Source organism: Euphorbia lathyris, chromosome 4, assembly GCF_963576675.1.
Source record: "Euphorbia lathyris chromosome 4, ddEupLath1.1, whole genome shotgun sequence".
Lineage (NCBI taxonomy): Eukaryota > Viridiplantae > Streptophyta > Magnoliopsida > Malpighiales > Euphorbiaceae > Euphorbia > Euphorbia lathyris.
The window spans coordinates 36581928-36600088 of NC_088913.1; the positions used below are offsets into that span (position 1 = coordinate 36581928).

General features: G+C 33.6%; 1 protein-coding gene across 4 annotated transcripts; it reads right to left on the reverse strand.

Annotated features, from left to right (window-relative positions):
- Positions 1 to 3547: 3547 nt before the first annotated feature.
- Positions 3548 to 15296, reverse strand: LOC136225628 (uncharacterized protein At5g08430-like). Of its 4 annotated transcripts, none has more exons than XM_066013708.1 (12): positions 14741 to 15296; positions 14532 to 14665; positions 10676 to 10755; positions 9681 to 9868; positions 8652 to 9543; positions 6948 to 7060; positions 6406 to 6465; positions 6160 to 6210; positions 5648 to 5719; positions 4916 to 5168; positions 4592 to 4825; positions 3548 to 4439 (listed from the first exon to the last, which is right to left on the reverse strand). In XM_066013708.1, the coding sequence occupies exons 2-12, from the start codon at positions 14627 to 14629 to the stop codon at positions 3868 to 3870; spliced, it is 2613 nt and encodes an 870-aa protein (XP_065869780.1). In that variant the 5' UTR covers positions 14630 to 14665; positions 14741 to 15296; the 3' UTR covers positions 3548 to 3867. The 4 variants fall into 4 exon arrangements, with proteins under 4 accessions (XP_065869780.1, XP_065869778.1, XP_065869779.1 ...); XM_066013706.1 differs by having other exon boundaries at positions 4547 to 4825; positions 14741 to 15294; XM_066013707.1 differs by lacking the exon at positions 14741 to 15296 and having other exon boundaries at positions 4547 to 4825; positions 14532 to 14725.
- Positions 15297 to 18161: the final 2865 nt, after the last annotated feature.

Sequence of the window (18161 nt, forward strand, 5' to 3'; positions counted from 1 at the left end):
TCGTGAGCTGGAGCAGGCCGAGAGAGGGGGTTGTGAAGCTGAATACTGATGGTTCCTGCCTCAGTAATGGTAAGATTACTGCCGGAGGTGTTCTTAGGGATGCGGGAGGCACCTGGCTTTCTGGGTTTACCCAGAATTTGGGTTTGGGTTCTTCCTTCTCTGCGGAGCTCTGGGGCATTCTCTCTGGGATCCAGCTGGCGATTAGGCTGGGTGTTAAGAGGCTTTCTGTGGAGTCAGATAACTTGGAGGCCATCAATATGATTTTGGGTAGTCATGCCATGGGTCTTCATAGCCGCAACCTTATTAAAGCTATTAAGAGGCTTAGCCCCTCATTTGATATCCTTGAGTTCAGCCACATTTTCCGGGAGCAGAACCGTGTTGCAGATCACTTGGCGGCGGCAGGCCATGAGGGGGTGTTAGGTGTTTCTACCCCTACCGTTCCCCCTATCGCTCTTTCTCCTCTTCTTTTAGAGGATAGGATTGGGGTTAGCTTTCTTAGGCTAATCCCGGTGTAGTTGCTTGTTTTGCTTTGCTTTCCTTTCCTTTTCTACAAAAAAAAGAAGAAAACTATCTTCCTCTCGGGTTTTTTTTTTTGAAAATAAGAGAGAATGTCGAGACATAAGCGTATAAAGAGGAGAGTGAAAATATTTTTGCCCATTAATTAAACATTTTATTTTTTCTTAATGCAGTATTAAGTCCATAAATTAATTTTAGTTAAATAGAATTAAATCACAATTGTAACCACTCAGTACCAAAAATAAACGTTTTATAATTAATATGCGAAATTAATTATATTAATTAGAATCATTATGCTCAACATTTGAGAATTTGAAGAGATTCAAATAATAATATTTTTTTAATTAATATTTTTCAATAATTTGTCCTATGATCATATTTCATTTTTTTTAAAAACAATTGCGCACAATGCGCTTACATTAAAGAAGAAAGAAAAATCTCCACCAGACCCGGATGTGAAATACTAACAATTTTGTACGAACCATAATATAATAGTTAAAAATTATATAAGCCAATGTTGCAAAAGCAATTATCTCAATATCCATAATTAATGTACATTTTTAGGATTTTGAGCATCAAAATTTATTTTTATTTACCTTGATTTTGAATTCGTATCTAGCATAATCCACATTCTTCAAGAATAAACATCTTATCAAGCGTATTAGACGCTTACAATCTCCTTGTCTAGAAAATTGGGAAAAAATAACTTCTTGATAATAATAATAATAATAATATAACATAATTTATATTGAAATAAACTTCATTATAAGTATAATATTCCAATATCTCTTTAATATTTTATTTAATATGTCTCAAACTTCAATGAACAACTATCATGTGAAACTTTATATCTATTTGTACCAAAATGCATAAAAATAAAAAATACAATCCATATCAATTAGCTAAACTCAAACTAAAAAAATGAGTGGAATATTTCAACATGTTCCGAATTAGAAAAATTAATCTAACTTCAATTAAAACTAAAAATTGAGTTCATAAAAGCCGAAAATCTAAATTTTAGTTAGAGTTAACAATCAAAACGATAACACCTAGGAACATATACTAAAAAAGAATGCAAATATATAAAATCTTTATTTTAGTCATTTTGAAAAATAAATAAATAAAAAAGAAAACATGGATAAGATAGCGAGAGACATGGAATCTGGATAACGACAGAAATGGAATTTTATCTCTGAAATATGAAACTATAACAACAATTGTTTAATAAAAATAAAACAACAGCACAATTGAGAAAGCCAAAAATTGAGTTCATATAAAGTCGAAAATCTAAATTTTAGTTAAGAGCTAGCAATCGAAACGATAACACCTAGCAATATATACTAAAAAAGAATACAAATTTACAAAATCTTTATTTTAGTCATTTTGAAAAAAAAAAGACAAATAAAAAAGAAAACATGGATAAGGTAGCGAGAGGTATGGAACCTGGATAACGACAGAAATGAAATTTCATCTCTAAAAAATAAAACTATAACAACTATTGTTTAATAAAAAGAAAACAACAACACAATTGAGAATAAAAATAACTACAACATATGAAAAAAATCGAATAATTACCTTGAGAAATATAAGAATTTCTTGTAATTTTTGACACTTTTGTGTTTTCCGTTTTTAGTTGTTCATGCATCTTCTATTTCTGTCAGATTTCTTCAATTGAAGCTATCAGTTTGAAAAAAAAAACAAATAAAAAAGAAAACATGGATAAGATAGCGAGAGATATAGAACATGGGTAACAACAGAAATGAATCTGAAAGATGAAACTATAACAACTATTGTTTAATAAAAATAAAACAACAACATAATTGAGAACAAAATAACTACAACATATGAAAAAAATCGAATATTTACCTTCAGAAATATAATACTATCTATCGTGACCAATGAATATAATAGTGGAATAGTATCTATCATGCTTTATATAGAAGTTTATTTATGACTTTTGGATTTCCTTTGTTTTGTGTTTTTTCATCTTCCCGTAACTCTTGCTTTCTTTTATCATTTTAATTAATAGACTAGTAATTATTTAATATATTATAAATATAAATTTTTTATTTTTTATTAATTAAATATTTTTAATCTGATTTTTTACTACATTGAAAAGACCTCTAAAACACTTCATTTCTCTCTGCTTCCGTAATTATATATATATAGTATAGATTAGTAAATGTATTTATAAAGAATAGAAAAAAAAAATCTATCAAACTAGCTCTCAGTTGAGCCCCACTTTAAATCTACAAAACTGGAAAGTACCTAATTAAATCTGGATATATAGAATTGCATCCATGTTGATCCGTGCTTCAGTGAACCTTCTAACGCCTCAGGTTGAGGTAAAGATTTGACAGCAAGTCCAGAAACTCAACGTTCCAAATAAAGTATTTGGTTCTCTCCTCCATTCTCATTAAGATCGGAAGGCCTTGTGAATTGTAACATTATGGAAATCTGGAAGTTGTTGCACAATCTGTATGGTCAACAGCATATGCCTCACCGTTATCTTCCTCGTGTTTGCTTTCTCTTATGGCAACTGTGAAAAGGAAAGAATAGTTTGATTCGGTATCTTCATTGAACCTTATCAACCCCAATATAGAAAATCAGCAACTTCTTTCTTGGTCCTCACCTTCTTTGAGTTGGGTGAAAGTTATTGTGGATGAGGGCTGCAATGCTCAATCTAAGAGGGGAAGCCCAGACATAGTCGCTAGGGATCATACCGGTATTCCTGCTTGTCGAGATTGTAGATTTGAAGGCAATCTGTATCCGCTTAAGATTGAAGCTAAGCAGTCGGATTCTGTGTTGATTACAGATTCACACAGGTTATTTTTGAAAGGGACTCGGCCCAGCTAACAAATTCGCTCAACAACAACATCAATGACAAACCATGTTCTATTTGATATTCATCAGAAACATAATAGAAAAAAAAAAAAAGGTTGAATCTTGGCAGTGCTGATATGTTATCATATATATTTGAACCTGCTTTCAACCATTGCTCAAACTCATTGAAAAGCACATGATAAAAGATGAACTTCTCCTTTAGTTTACTTTGGTTTTCAAAACGTACTGAGACTGGTATACATAAATTTTTTGGTATTTCAGTATCCTTTTACTGAATTCGAGCTCGGAAGGCCCTCAAAGTAAATAACTGTTTTTGTCATATAAAAAACTCGAACCTGAGACCTTACTTAAACTGAAGTAGCTCCCAAAACTATACTATAAGGCTCAAACTTGAGCCTGTAACTGTGGTTATGTCCACACTTTGGGTTAATCTGTACTAGGTATAGCTTTGCACTAGACTAAAAATGTGAGCATATAATTTGTTTCTATAAGAAATTTTGAAGTTGTCTACTTCCCATGGGAAAACTGGCGAATAGCATCAGTCAGGAGCATTGCTTCTTCGGGGCTTTGGCCGGACTTCCAAACCTTGAATTTCAATTCATCTGAAAATTTATCCATCCATTCTTTAAGCAAGGAGATTGAGTAAGGTCCTGCTTTGAACCCATGTGCACTCAAACAGTACCATATGGATGAATTCGGGTCATCTACTGTTTTCTTGCTCAATCCAATGGTAGTATGTTCTTCCTCATCATCACTTATCTCTATTGTTTTCTTTGTCACTCCAACAGTATTATCCTGCTCCTCATCGTCGTCACTTATCACAATCATCTCCACTGTTGGTTCATTTTGCTTGTTTTTCAGCTTTTCTGGAGGACCGGAGTTGGATTGAGAAGCAACCGGTTGTCCTAATACAAGTTCAGGATGAGATGCTTCAGGATTGTTCTCCTTTACTTGTATTATGACAGGTTTGTTAATCAATGCTTGACGAATGCTGCCATCGTTACTTTCATGAGAAGAAACAGTATGATGTTGTTGCTCCACATCGTCAGATTTAGGTCCTTGACAATGATGCTCATGTTCTGGAAAAAGAAAAAGGAAAAAGAACTATTTCAGTTATATTTGAACTGATAAACTTACGATCATACCATAAGCAAACACATATTGCTAAGGAAGTTGTGTTGTAGACCTGCAAAATCTGCTACATCATTTAGGCTGGAAAAGATGCCATCACCTTTCGAGTCTTTTGTGGAAGTCTTTGGCAACTCTCTGGAATCTGGTTCTGGTGAGAGATTATATATCTTCATATCTTTCTCCTCATCGTCACTTATCTCCATCATCTCAGATGTTGGATCTCTTTCCTCGTTTTTTAGCTTTTCTGGAAGACCGGAGTTGGATTGAGAAGCAATTGGTTGTCCTGATTCAAGTTCAGGATAGGATGCTTCAAGATGGTTCTCCTGTTCATGCTCTGGAAAAAGAAAAAGGAAACTAATTCAGTTATATTCCAACCATAAACTTGCTATCATACACATATTGCTAAGGAAATAGCATAACAGACCTGCAAAATCTTTTGCATCGATTAAGCTTGAAACGATGCCATCACCTCTTGAATCTTTTGCGGATGGCTTTGACAACTCCATGGAATCTGATTCAGGCAAGATACTATTTTCTTGCTCATCCTTCTTAGAGTAGTGCTTGTGATTAGGTTCAACTTCTGTTTCATCTGCGATTATTTCTGGAAACTCATGCAACAACCGAGATTGTTCTGATGATTTCTCAAGCAACTGCTTTCTTTCCATGTACTCATGAAGTGTATATGCAAATGGAGGTTAAGGGTCTCGTTGAAATTTTATTGGGATAAAGAAAGTAATAGGTTCTTCTGAGGATTGGTAGTACCCACATCAAAGCAGATCAAATTAACTTAAATATTCTAATAATCCCAACACCAATGTTATTTAAAACTGTAATAATTTAATATTCCTACACTCATATTAGTAAGTTAAATAAGGATAAATTAGGAAGATTATGTACAAAAAATTGACATTCAAGCTTATCTTAATTATATTTTTTTAAACCAAGTGAAGGCTGAAAGCGATCTATCATTTGGGATGGAAGTAGTAAATGTTAGATTAAGGTATTGACAATAGAACATTTGAGTCACTTAGAAAAGTTTTCCTGAAATCAAGTATTAAATCTCAGAATAGAAATGCATTTTAAATGTTAACATATTCTATTTGACAACTGAAATCTCAGCACACACAGAATGAGAAACTAGAAAGTCAAAAGGATATTCTCTTCTCCATCCCTTCTCATTTGCCTGATCAACAAGCTTTTGCAAACGATACAGCTCTTTCACAATCCACTAGCATATATTGTAGAGTAGAGATGGAAACAACAAAAGTAAGGTTTGAAGAGACAAAATAACAAAGCAAAATATGCAGTGATGTATTTAGAAGTTAGAGCCAACAGAGCAAGAAATGATTAAAAATATCAAGCTTGTCAAGTAACCTTTTGAACCAAAAGCTAAAGATGATAGTTAAGCACCTTATGCTGGTAGTTAAGGCCCAATAATAACTTTTTGAACCAAAATCTTATACCATGTCAAGGGACCATTTGAACCAAAATCTTATGCCGGTAGTTAAGGCCCAATAATAACTTTTTATTATAATCTCTGACAAGCTAAACGAATGTATATTCTGTGTAATCATTTTCTAGGAATTATATAATAGACTCGCCTCAGACCTTTGGATGAAATGTAAAGGAATGTATATTCTGTGTAATCATTTGCAAGCAGGTGCATACCTGTTTTGTTATAACCTCATGGAGACTTCGGGCTTTTTCCTTGAACTCCATCTGTCAATCAAAGCATCTAAAATGAGTACATTTTTATGTTTAACCATATAGAAGTTTACTGGTTGCTACTTCTAAATAGAAAGCCCAAATTGTATCATCCATGATTATTTATCAACAAATTAAGGTTCAGAAATTTTTTTAAGCTGTCATATGTACACTTTAAACGCACCAAATTGCTTAACTGTAAACACTTACAACAGAGGGCCTCTCTAGCCGACCATCTTTCACCCTTTGCCGTAAGTCCTCACATTCTTCCTGAAAAATAAGACTAAGAAGTTAACTACCCATGCAACCTTTTCAGCAAGATGCTTAATAAATTGTACTATTACTTTCACTATTACATGTGGATGTAGTTTTGTCATCGTTGAACTAATAACTCAAAATTTAGACGATAATAACAATAATAATAAAGAAACTTTCAAGTTCTTGATAAATAATTCAGCTATTAAATTAAAAAATTCTTAAAATAAGCCATTGCTAACAATGAAATATCAAATTGAAAATGTGAAGCAGTCTATTCTTTGAACAGTATTCACTCAGGATTGTGCCTCAAATATGAATAAGATTGACTTCAGTGGTAAGGGTCTCAAGTTACTTAAATTAGAGATCTTGAGTTCGAGTCCTAGTATATGACGTTGTATGTAGCAGACTTTAATTGGAAGAGGAGCCACCAACAAGGGTGTATGAGCAAGCCCGAACCGATTAATCGGATCTATTTACCAAAATAAAAATATCACCTCAAAGAAGTTATCGTTTGATAGCTGGCAAATAGATATGTCTTTTGCCACATTGGACACGCGCAGGAGAACGTCTTTAGTGAGTTCATCATTTGCTGAAGTTCTCTTTATGCCTGAAAATATTTACGATATATAAATCATCTCCTCAGCAGGTCAACTTTGTCAACTAGAGGTAAGAAATAAATGAACAACACCACTTGAGTTCAAGACATCAAATATAGCTTGATATATTTTGTAATCTGGATTTTGGAGAAAACAAAGTAAAATTCTCAAGTCGATTAATTCTACCAAGTCATCCGTAGATTAAAATCCAAGTAGCATGCATATTATCCATAATTTACAAATAAGTATCTATAATTTAAATTCTACTCATTATTTGAAAGTAATCTCTCTATCTTTATATACTTCTAGTTCTTCTTTCTCTTATTCTGTTTCTCCTTTCTCTTACCTCTTATCTCTTATATCTATATATATTCCTCTTCCCTTATGCCTCTGTCATGTGCCAGCAGCCCCATGGAATCTGTTAACCGTTACTAGTTTGTGTTTCTATATGTCCTAAGTTTATCAGTGTATCTTCCAATGTGTCCTAGGTTCAGATTTTGTATTTTGTAACAAAACAGTCTGGAACTTTTCTTAATTGTTTTAGACAGAAGTTACACGTAGTGGACAGCAATTACATGTTACAGAAACAGGGCCCTATGTCCTAGTTTCAAGAGAAAATCATATCCTTCCAATAACTGGATCCTAGAGCAATACAAAATTTCAGAGCTGGATGTTATCATCACTCTACCCCCAACAATTGAAGGAGTTTCTGGCAATGTATAAACAAGGTAGAGAACGGATCAGAATGGTATGATTTGAGAAGCCAAATAGAAGGAATTGATAGACCAACTCAAAGAGCTAGTGCATGAAATGGCTGCATCAAGTGTCAACTGCCGTAGGGAAGAAATTTGATAAAGAACCAAAATCCGATTTCAGTGTGGAGTTAGCTGAACCATAGGTCCCTATCCATGCGGTCACTGATATTTCACAAACAGACTTATGGACTATCCCTGGGTACTTTGAGTTCCTGGTGATGCCCTTTCGGCATAGTAATGCTCTGTCTACTTTTCAAGCCTTAATGAATTATATTCTTCGTTCCTACATTATGATTTCGTTTGGTTACATATTAATATTCAGTAAAACTTGGGTGGAACATATGCACCTCCATTATCCTTCTTGCTTGCAGACAAAGCTCCATTTAAAGGGTGGAGTAATGTTATGTTATTATCAAATTATTATTAGTTTGTGTTTCTATTTGTCATAAGTTTATTGTCTAATTGTCACAAGTTCATTGTCTATTTTCCTATGTGTCCTTAGTTCTATATTTTATAATAAAACTGCCAGAAACTTTTGGGTAACTGTTTTAGACAAAAGTTACGAGTAGTAACTGTCTTGTACTGCAATTACATATTACAAGAACTGTTTATGTTGAAAGAAATAAAGCAGAAAGGAAGCAAGTATTTTCCAGCAACTAGTTTTGGGAGATTTAAGATTCTCTCTAATGAGCTCTTGCATTTTAGTCATCATAGGTTCTAAAGATAGAGCAACTCAAACAAACTAAAGCATACTATCACACACTTTAACCAACTAAACTGATTAACTTGATTTAGAGATAATAAAAATTTATAGCCATCATGAAGAGAGATACACTGAGAGAAATACCTGTAACTTTTACAAGCATATGAATATTTCTCTGCAAGTAGTCAAAGGGATCAGATTTGATTCTCACATAACTTCCTATTACTTTAGCATCAAAAGTCTCAGGTTGCTGTAAAAGCTTTTCCATTGAACTCCTATTCAAGTAAACAAGTTTGATGTTTTGAGCAACCATAGATGCGAAACAACCTTGCTGATGAACATCCACATTAACAGCTTCATTGTTCTGAGGTTTCGTATTTGAGCTTGATCTTCGTTGCCTTTTACGGGACATTGAGGCACTCACATCCTCGTCTTCCGAACAGTGTTCATATTCATCCGTGGATTGCTCAAAATTCACAGTGAAATGGGGTGTGAGAAGGTTATATATACTATTCTTCTGAACAGATTTCCTACCTAGAAGAGATTGCAATCTTTCATCGCATACAACTTTCTTCTTTTTCACTGGATCAAAAAGCTTGTTTTCATTGCAGTACTGTAAGACAATGGCAGTAACATCGTGCTGCGATAATTCCTCAATTGTGTCTTTACCAATAGAGTCAAGGAAGTAAGAAAGGAGATTTGATGCCCATCCGTTGAACTCCTTTTTCTTGGGCTGCACCTTTATTTTCATTGCACTCAGGTTCCCCTTATTTCTCTTACATTTGTTCATTGCTTTATATCCTTTCCTATCATTAGAACGATCATTAGTAGATGTAGGTTGATATTCATCTTCAACTTGACTAGAATCTTCACCTCCAGACAAGTCAGAGAAGTCTTTGGAGTTACTATCCTTATTCACTAATTCAATTGCATTACGGACATGAATTGAAGTTAAGCCTTCCTTTTGTTTAACCAATTCCCAATAATCCTTGAATATGGATTCATATGTCTCTCGGTCATCGAAGTCTACCTTCCCCTTCAGATTAATAAGCATGCATTATTCAATGAGGAAACAGTAAACAGTTAAACTCATACAAAGATTAGAAGAACTAAACAAAAATTTCTGATATATGTTTAAGAGAACAATTTGTTTGAAGAAAAATATATATATACCTGATCAGGATATGGATCTTTTACTCCTTCGATAACCCCAGCAAGCATTAAGCAGTTATTGCAGAATCCTCCTCTGCGATCAATTACAGCAAATTCAAAATCACAGAGGCAAATTCCGCATATGGCTTTTGGACAGCAAAAGCAATGAAACTTTGGGGTCCTTTTGCAATTGAAGCAAAAATGCCAACCTGAACATTTTACTTTCTAATTAAGAGTTGGATAAAAGAAAAGGATACACATAATGCAATGTAGAAAAGATAATGCAAGAAGGGGATAAAATTTTTAAGTTGAGGTAGATCTTTGATATTTCTATGGTTTGTTAATAAATGTTTTCAGCCAATGAGAAGTTTATCATAATAGTGGAGGATATGGCATTATGGTTGGTAGCATGTAGGATATAAGAAAGTTGGTATGATGTTCCAAGCTTTCTGTGAGGTCTAACAGGCAGTGCTCACTTAAGGAAAGTATAAGAGTAAAATTTCACTGGTAAATTACACCCGTGGCCCTTTAACTTTGGCTTTACTTTCTTTATGGCCTCTAAACTTCAAAACCGGATATAAAAGTCTCTGAACTTTGCTCTTTACTAACATAAAAGTCTCTTATGAAAGTAAACAACCTCAAATAACAGATGGCGACCTCAAAATGAATAAGTCCGAGAGTTAAATTTGTTTAGACGGTTTTCGATAAATCACTATATTTGGATATTTCTCTTTCTAAATAGTCATTTTCTATCTCCTAACCAAACACGACCTAAATGACCCCTAAACCAAAAGGTTCAAAAATTAAAGTTGCTTAGAATATCAGTACCATCAATTCTACAATAGAGGGTTACCTGTTATTAGAGTGATCAAACATTAAGGGGGGCCATAGGTGTAATTTACTCAAAATTTCACTTATCCATATTGCATGTACCAAGTAATATTTCACTTCAGGAGAAATATTTCGTAAAAATGATTGAACGCAAAAAGCAATCATGCAAGAAATTAGCAACATACTACAGGTCCAAGGAACTTCAGACTCCAAGAAGGAATTATCTTCTCCTACACATTTCGGATGATATGCTTTAAGGCAATCCCTGAAATCAAAAGACAATAAAAGAAATAGGTAAGAAAATGTTTATCTGAGAGAAATCTTGAATGAAAACTGCGGTAGTAAGGCATCAACCAATAATTAAATTTTACTGAATTTGAGAAGTGTAATATATAACTCATTTTGAAAAAAGTATGGAGACCTAATTGTATACTTTTAGTAATGTCAGATTTCTTGAGCTTTTTCATGAAAGAAAAGAAAACCTTATGGCTTAAAGTTCGTAAGACTAATACTAATTGAAATCTCATGGTTTAGATCAAACCAATCTTGAATTGCAAGTTGTAAAAACCATGTAAATAAGAAGAAATATATGGATACCATGTAATCTAAAATACTACAGGAATATGATAAACTTAAGAGCAATCCTACTAGAAGCTATCTAGTTGCATAGCAGCCTTAGCATGCTTACATGTACTAAACTCTCTCTCTCAAGTTGAGCATGCTTACATTTATTACACTCCCCTCAAGTTGGATGCTCAGCTTGCTACAGATAATAACATAGTCTCAGAAACAGTACCACTCGAAATAATATCACTCAAACTCAAGGTTATAGACCATGAAAATGTAGAGAAATCCATGGGATACCATGTAGATTAAGAGCCTACATGAATATATTAAACTTAAAATGAATACACTTATTTATATAAGGTTCTCACTAAATTACTCTTGCAATTAAGCAAACATAGAGACCTTACTTGCAACCATCTAACTTTCACAGCAGCCTTAGACATGCTTACATTTATTACATTGACTTATTCTATAACACTTCCCTCAAGTTGAAATATGGATTTTAATAATGCTCAGCTTGGTACATATATAGACAGCATACAAGATGTGCACATGAACCGACCGACTCCATACAAAACCCCGAAACTAAAACCTAAAAAACCCCCTCCTACGGCTGCTTAAAATGGAGTTGTCAGGACTCGAACCCGACAGTTTGGTCTAAGAAGCTCAAATACCATATCATAGAACTAAAGCTAAAACTAATAGTTAAGGTCAGATAAAGATCTTATATTAATCTCTAACTTATACTTCCAAAATTATTGAAAAATGGTAAGTTAAATAAGACTCCAAGGTAAGGAGTTTGCTACTTTAAATATTGATTGAAATGATGATGTCTTCTAGAAAGGTTTGAGTCAAAAAAATTAGAAGTGTCTTTTAATTTGAAATAACTTATTGTGGTTGCGTTGATTAGTAAGATACAAACACATGAAGAAAAGAAAGGCATGAAATCTGAAAATCAATCCGAAAATTACTCTAAAAAGCTTTTTGTTATGTGCCAGCAACCCAGTGAAATTAGTTAATTATTATTAGTTTGTGTTTCCATGTGTCATAAGTTTATTAGTCTTTCCAACGTGTACTAAGTTCTGCATTTTGTGATAAAACCGCCTGGAAGTATGGGTAATTGTCTGTCCACAATAGCAATTACAAGTAGTAACTGTCTTGGACAGCAGTTACATGCCCTCGTCTCCTATTTATTTTGAAAGAAATAAAGAGAAAAACAAGCAGTGTCTTTCAGCAAAAAAAGTTATGAAAGAGATTGAAGGGTTCTCTCCAAACAAGTCCTTAGAATTGAGTTCTCTAGGTTTGATGGAAGTGCTTCTAGGTGATCCTAACTCCAGAGCAAGAAAATTGGATCTTTTTTAGTGTTTTACAAGAAAATATTGCAGTAGAAGTAGAAATGCACCAGCCCCACTTACAAATTCTGATTCGCTTTTGTTACAAATAAACCCAAGGGAAGGGCCATAACACTTTTCTAGCAAATGACAAGTCCAAAGTATCATCATATCATCATCAAGGAGAACTCAGGAGGAGTGACAAACCAGCTCATGAAAAATATCCTCCATCACGTGGCATTTGTAAGAAGATCACTGTTGAAATTTTGACTTGGATCTTAAATAAATATATCCTTCAATATTACACTTTTATGCTTGTTCTTCCTATGTTTCAATGTTGATATTTTCATATTCAAAATGACAACAACCAGTCATGAAGAAAATATTAGTGGCACAAGGGAAAGCCACAGTGCCATAAATATGCAGAAGGTTTGGCCATAGGAAAAAAAAATTAACAAATTCAACATTGTAATGGTAAAAGTTGTTGAAGAAGAACCCTTATTGTTTTATGGCTTAATATATCAATTGCTCTTGAATTTATCAAAAAAGTTTGATTGGCCATCTGAATTTACATATTGTCTTATCACTCCTAAACTTAAGTGATATAATTAAGTCCCTAAATTTATAAAAACGTCATAAAGATGTACAAAACAGAAATTTACTTTGTTTTAATTAGAATCATAAATTAGGCTTTTATAATGTAAGTTTTGAATTTTTTTACATATTTAGATAAATCGCAATGTATATCACTTTAAATAAATTTAGGAGGCAAATGGATCATTGTAAGCAAATATAGAGGGCTAATAGGCCACTTTAAAAAAGATTGGATGGCCAATAAGTTATTTTGAGTAAATTGAGGAAGCTAACGAGAAATTATCTAAGTTCAGGGACCAATCAAACTTTTTGAACAACGTTAGAAGGGTTTAATGTGTTAAGCCTTGTTTTATAGTTATGTAGTTGCTTGAGACGTGCATCAACTAGGGATGGCAACGGGTAGGGCACCCGCAGGTGGTGTCAATCCCAAACTCTTATCCATTTATTTTTTAATTACCCGTATCCGTCTCATTACCCTAATGAGTATACTTGTTGCATCTCATACCCATCCGATTTAATTCGCGGGTACCCTTACCCGTTAAGAAACGATACATAAAATAAAAAATATTACAACTTTAACAAAGCATAATTTTAATAAATCATCCATCTAAAAGTTAAACAAATATGTTGCATAGTAGGATACGAGTGATTTAGGATTTTTCTTATATGTTGATTGAAATTAATAACCAAGTCTAAATATTAAATTATATTTTATTCAACCTTAATTAATAAAAATAAAATAGCTTAGTAATGACTCAATGGTTGAAAAACAAAAGTTTGTGGGTTTGAATCTCTCATCCTACATCTAAAAAACAATAATATTTTTTAATATATAAAAAGGTTATGACGGGTACCGATACCATACGGGTTATTCTCGTATCCGTCATGGGTAATATTTTTGGTCTCATACACTTTATAAAACATACGGATAACTCCATTAGGATCGGGTAGTGTCGGATACCCACAGATACGGTCCCCGTTGTCATCCCCAACATCGAGAACCAAATAAAAAACATACGGATACCCACAGATACGGTCCCCGTTGTCATCCCCAACATCGAGAACCAAATAAAAAATCAAACTTTTGGTGAAAAGTGCGCTAAAATGAATAAAAATATAAGTGCGCTGTTACCAATAATCATAACCTAGATTTATACCTTATCCTAACCATATAGCACAATAACAAGAATATTACTGAAAATAATGTCTTTCCTGACCAGAACTCTTCAAGCAAAACCTGGTTATAAAAAATTAGAGCTAATATTGTACAAAATCAGTATTTAAAACACCGGTTTCAAATGTATAAAGCCCGGTGACAATCAACGGATTCAGTGCAAGCGTTTCAAACACCCTAAAACTGTGATTAAAGTATTGAAACTGATACTTTTCATAGTGAATCGGAAAACTTTTTAACTAATCATTTAAAAAATCCCAATAACAATATTCAAAAAGTGTATATTTTGCCTAAAAGTTAAAGTTTTGTTTGTCCGATTGGGGCCCAAATCAGTTCCTTTTTTTATTTATTGTTGTGAAAGTGATGGAAACTTACTTGTAATCGCAAATCCTCAAGGATCCTCCATCCTTGCATTCGAAACACCAATCTTCACATATCTCTTCCTTGTTTATCTTCTTCTTCCTCCTCCCCATTTTCACCAAAACTCTAAACCCTAAAGGTTGATTCACCTGCTAAATGGTAAAGGTCATTACAACATCACCATTCATAGGGATTTTTCCAAGCTGCAAAATATCTTTATGTACCTCAGATCCAGGCGCTTCCGCTTAACCAATATCGGAAAGGGTCAGGGCAACGGAGTTTGGGATGAGCCTTCCTTTGTCCGGGTTGGGATAGTAGCTAAATAAGATAAGAGGAATTCCGGCCATTAGCTATAGACTTCCTGATCATCATTCGCCAAAGAGCTAGGAGCACACTGAGTGAGTGGAACAAAGTAGCTCCATAGGACTAGGGGAAGGATGTCTATTTAATTAACAGACGAGCAAGAACTCTTTAATAATGGTGTCCACCGAGTCAGAAAGCTATTTCTTCAAAGAACATGAACGGTCGAACCATGAACAGTCAGAGAAAAAAAAGAAGAAAATGGGAAAATGACGGATTGAGTACCAACATTGGTCCAGATTAAGGTTTTCAAAGTAATATCTTTTCTCTTCCAGCTTTTTCCAGTCCGGTCAAGGGAGAGTGAGGAAGGTGGAGGGATTAATATTTCTGATTTGGCAACATATCAAGACAAATCGTCTTTTTCTCCTTTACCCTTTGATGGCATTTGCAATTTTGGCACTATTCGTCTTTTCTGTTTTCCCTTTTATGGCATTATTATACAGCTCAAAAATTGATGTCCTCCAATATTTGTTTTTTTGAGGATCCATAGTTGTTTGTGCGGTGGCAGAGGGTACCATGGAGCTTCCCATCCTACCCTAGGATCTCTACAACTATATAATTAAAATTATATAGTTATATTATTTAATCTTTACATTCTTTTGTTCTAGTTGATTTTTAAGTTGTGGGTTGGAGTAGTGGTTTAATTTCAAATTCGAATTTTGTGTATAGAGAAAATAATTGTTTATACTGACTACATCACCATCACCATCACCATCACCATGATTTCTTCTTAAAAATATAGTTTAATTTTATAAATATGTTATCACCTGCACTGAATAAATGAGAATGTTTTTCATTTCCATTGTTATATTTTCAGGCTTTGACTCTACGCCTCCAATAATGATACTATGGAAAAACTAAACAATTATTTAATCGAAGGCATAAAGCCCATATGGACCCCTAAACTATACATTAAAAATCAATTAGGCCCATATTTTTTTTTTTTTTTTTAATGTCATATCTCATTTCATTGATATAAAATACAGCACGAAAATAAACTCATACAGGCTATAGCCAGTATAAGCTCCACAAAGGGAAGAAAAATGACTACAAAGAGTAATAATAAACATAAAAGGTAAAAATACAACAAACATAGAAATCATATTCTTCTCGTAAGTCAAGTCCCGTTGAAAAACCTCTGTAATCCATGCTTCATCATTTAGGCTCCTCTGAATGCTCGGATCTGAGTCATTTCTGTTTTTGCAACCACGCAGATCTATAGATCTACGGACAAGATGAAGCTTTTCCGCTCTTGCTAAGACCGAGAAAAGACTAAAAGAAAGAAGTATAGCGAACAGTTGTAGATCTGACGAAGTTCAAGAAGAAATATAGATTTCAAACGAACAAGAAAAAGTAATTTAAAACGAAAACAAAGATTAAAACATAAATTGGAGGAGGAAGAAGGAAGACAAGCTTCCTTCTTCCTCCTCTAACTAGATTTGTTTAGAGAGCTACAATGGAGAAAGTGACGGTGGATAGCGGTAAGGACGGGATCTGAGAAGAAAAAAGAAAAAATGAGAAGAAAGTTAGAGAGGAGGAGAGTCTCTCTATATAGGCCCATATTCTCTTAAAATCAGTAAATCACTCCCTATTCTCTACAAAAACCACCAATTGGATACCTGAATTAAACAGAAAATCCTTATTCTGTCAAATTCACCCGAGCTAAATGACATTGTAGGCAAGGATGGACTTGGGCGGAATAGAGCTTCACTCCTTCTCATTCACCGTCGCGGTTTAGTCTCCACAAAAAATTCTTCAGCGATGGTCTGCACAAATTCCTTCCTATACACTTCTTTTCATAAACCCATTCAATATTGCCGGAGTTTTTAGCAAAGGTTAGTCGTCGATTGAGTATTTTATCAAAATAACCTCAATCAAGAATCAAGATCAACGATCAAACAATTCAGAACTTCAATTGGGGTCGTTAATGGTGGATTGACTCTCAGAACTCCAATTGTGATTGAAGGATAACAATCTAATCCTGTTTGATTTGGCTAGTTCTAAGCTTGGATTTAGCTCTTTGCTTCTTGGTAGATAAATTCAACTTTACCTCTGCTTGATTTAATTATCACTAACTAAATAAATTTTTTCTTTCTTGATTAAAGAAAAAAGTGGCCTGGATTTAGCTCCGGTGAATTTGACGGAATTAGCACTGCCGTTTAGTCCAGGTATCCAATTGGTGGCTTTTGGGAAAGATAGGGATTAATTTGCTGATTTTAGGAGAATGAGGACCTAATTGATTTTGATGGTATAGTTGAAGGGGGCAGATGAGCTTTATCCCTTAATAGAATGTATTTCTTTTTTTCTTTTTTTATAAACAGCATGTATTTCTGAAAATTATATGAAATATAATTATTCTTTTAATACAATCATTCGTTGATATAGATCATTCTAACAAATTAGTTTTTTCTCTAAATATAAGTTATTCTAGGATTCTAAAAACTTTTAGTTTCGTTTTTTGTTTAAATATTAATTTTTTTTATATTGGTATATGTGTTTTTTAATATTTCAATGTTTTTTCTCCAATAATAACATGAGAGACAAATTATTTTTCAAAAAAATATTGTTTAGTTAACCAATATTAATTCATTAATTTACCTCTATATTAATTAATTTTTTAATTTATATAAAATACACTAGGATAATTTATATAAAGGAATGGAATGAGTATCGTTATTTCTTAATTCCGATACAGGTGAAATTGGGACTTATTTGGCACTAAATGTCAAGTAAAATGGCCAAATTAATACTCATCTTGAACAAAATTGATGCTAGGGGGGCTTTATTCTTTGATCTCAAATGTCCGAATAACATACTTAAATTGGTAGTCAAACTTGATTTGAGACTAATCAACTTCAACTCTGTGTATATGGATGCAGAATTGGGTAAATTACACCTATGGCCACTGAATTTTATCCATTTTTATATTATGGCCACTCAACTTCATTTCTTTTCGGTATGGTCACTAAACTTTGTAACAAATTGGATTCTTCCGTAATTGTTATTGATGGTAAATTGTCTATTTATACAATATTACAGTTTGTGTTGAGTTCAATGACTAATTTAGATACAGGCCTAGATATGAGGAACTAACTGTGTGATACAAAGTTATCTACTAAATATATTCTCTAATACACCCCCGTAGTCGAAGGGTTCGGAGGTCGAACATTGAGACTAGATCTGAAGTCTTCGAACAGAGGTGATGGTAGACCTTTGGTGAAAATGTCGGCAATCTGATAACGAGATGGAACGTGTAGAACACGGACTTCACCCTTTGCCACTTTT

Coding starts and splice junctions, on each gene's coding strand:
- LOC136225628 (XM_066013706.1), bottom strand. CDS start 14,629: ATGGGGAGGAGGAAGAAGAAGATAAACAAGGAAGAGATATGTGAAGAT. Junction 10,756..14,531: donor TTGAGGATTTGCGATTACAA/GTAAGTTTCCAT, acceptor TTTTGATTTCAG/GGATTGCCTTAAAGCATATC. Junction 7,061..8,651: donor TATGCTTGTAAAAGTTACAG/GTATTTCTCTCA, acceptor AAATATTTTCAG/GCATAAAGAGAACTTCAGCA.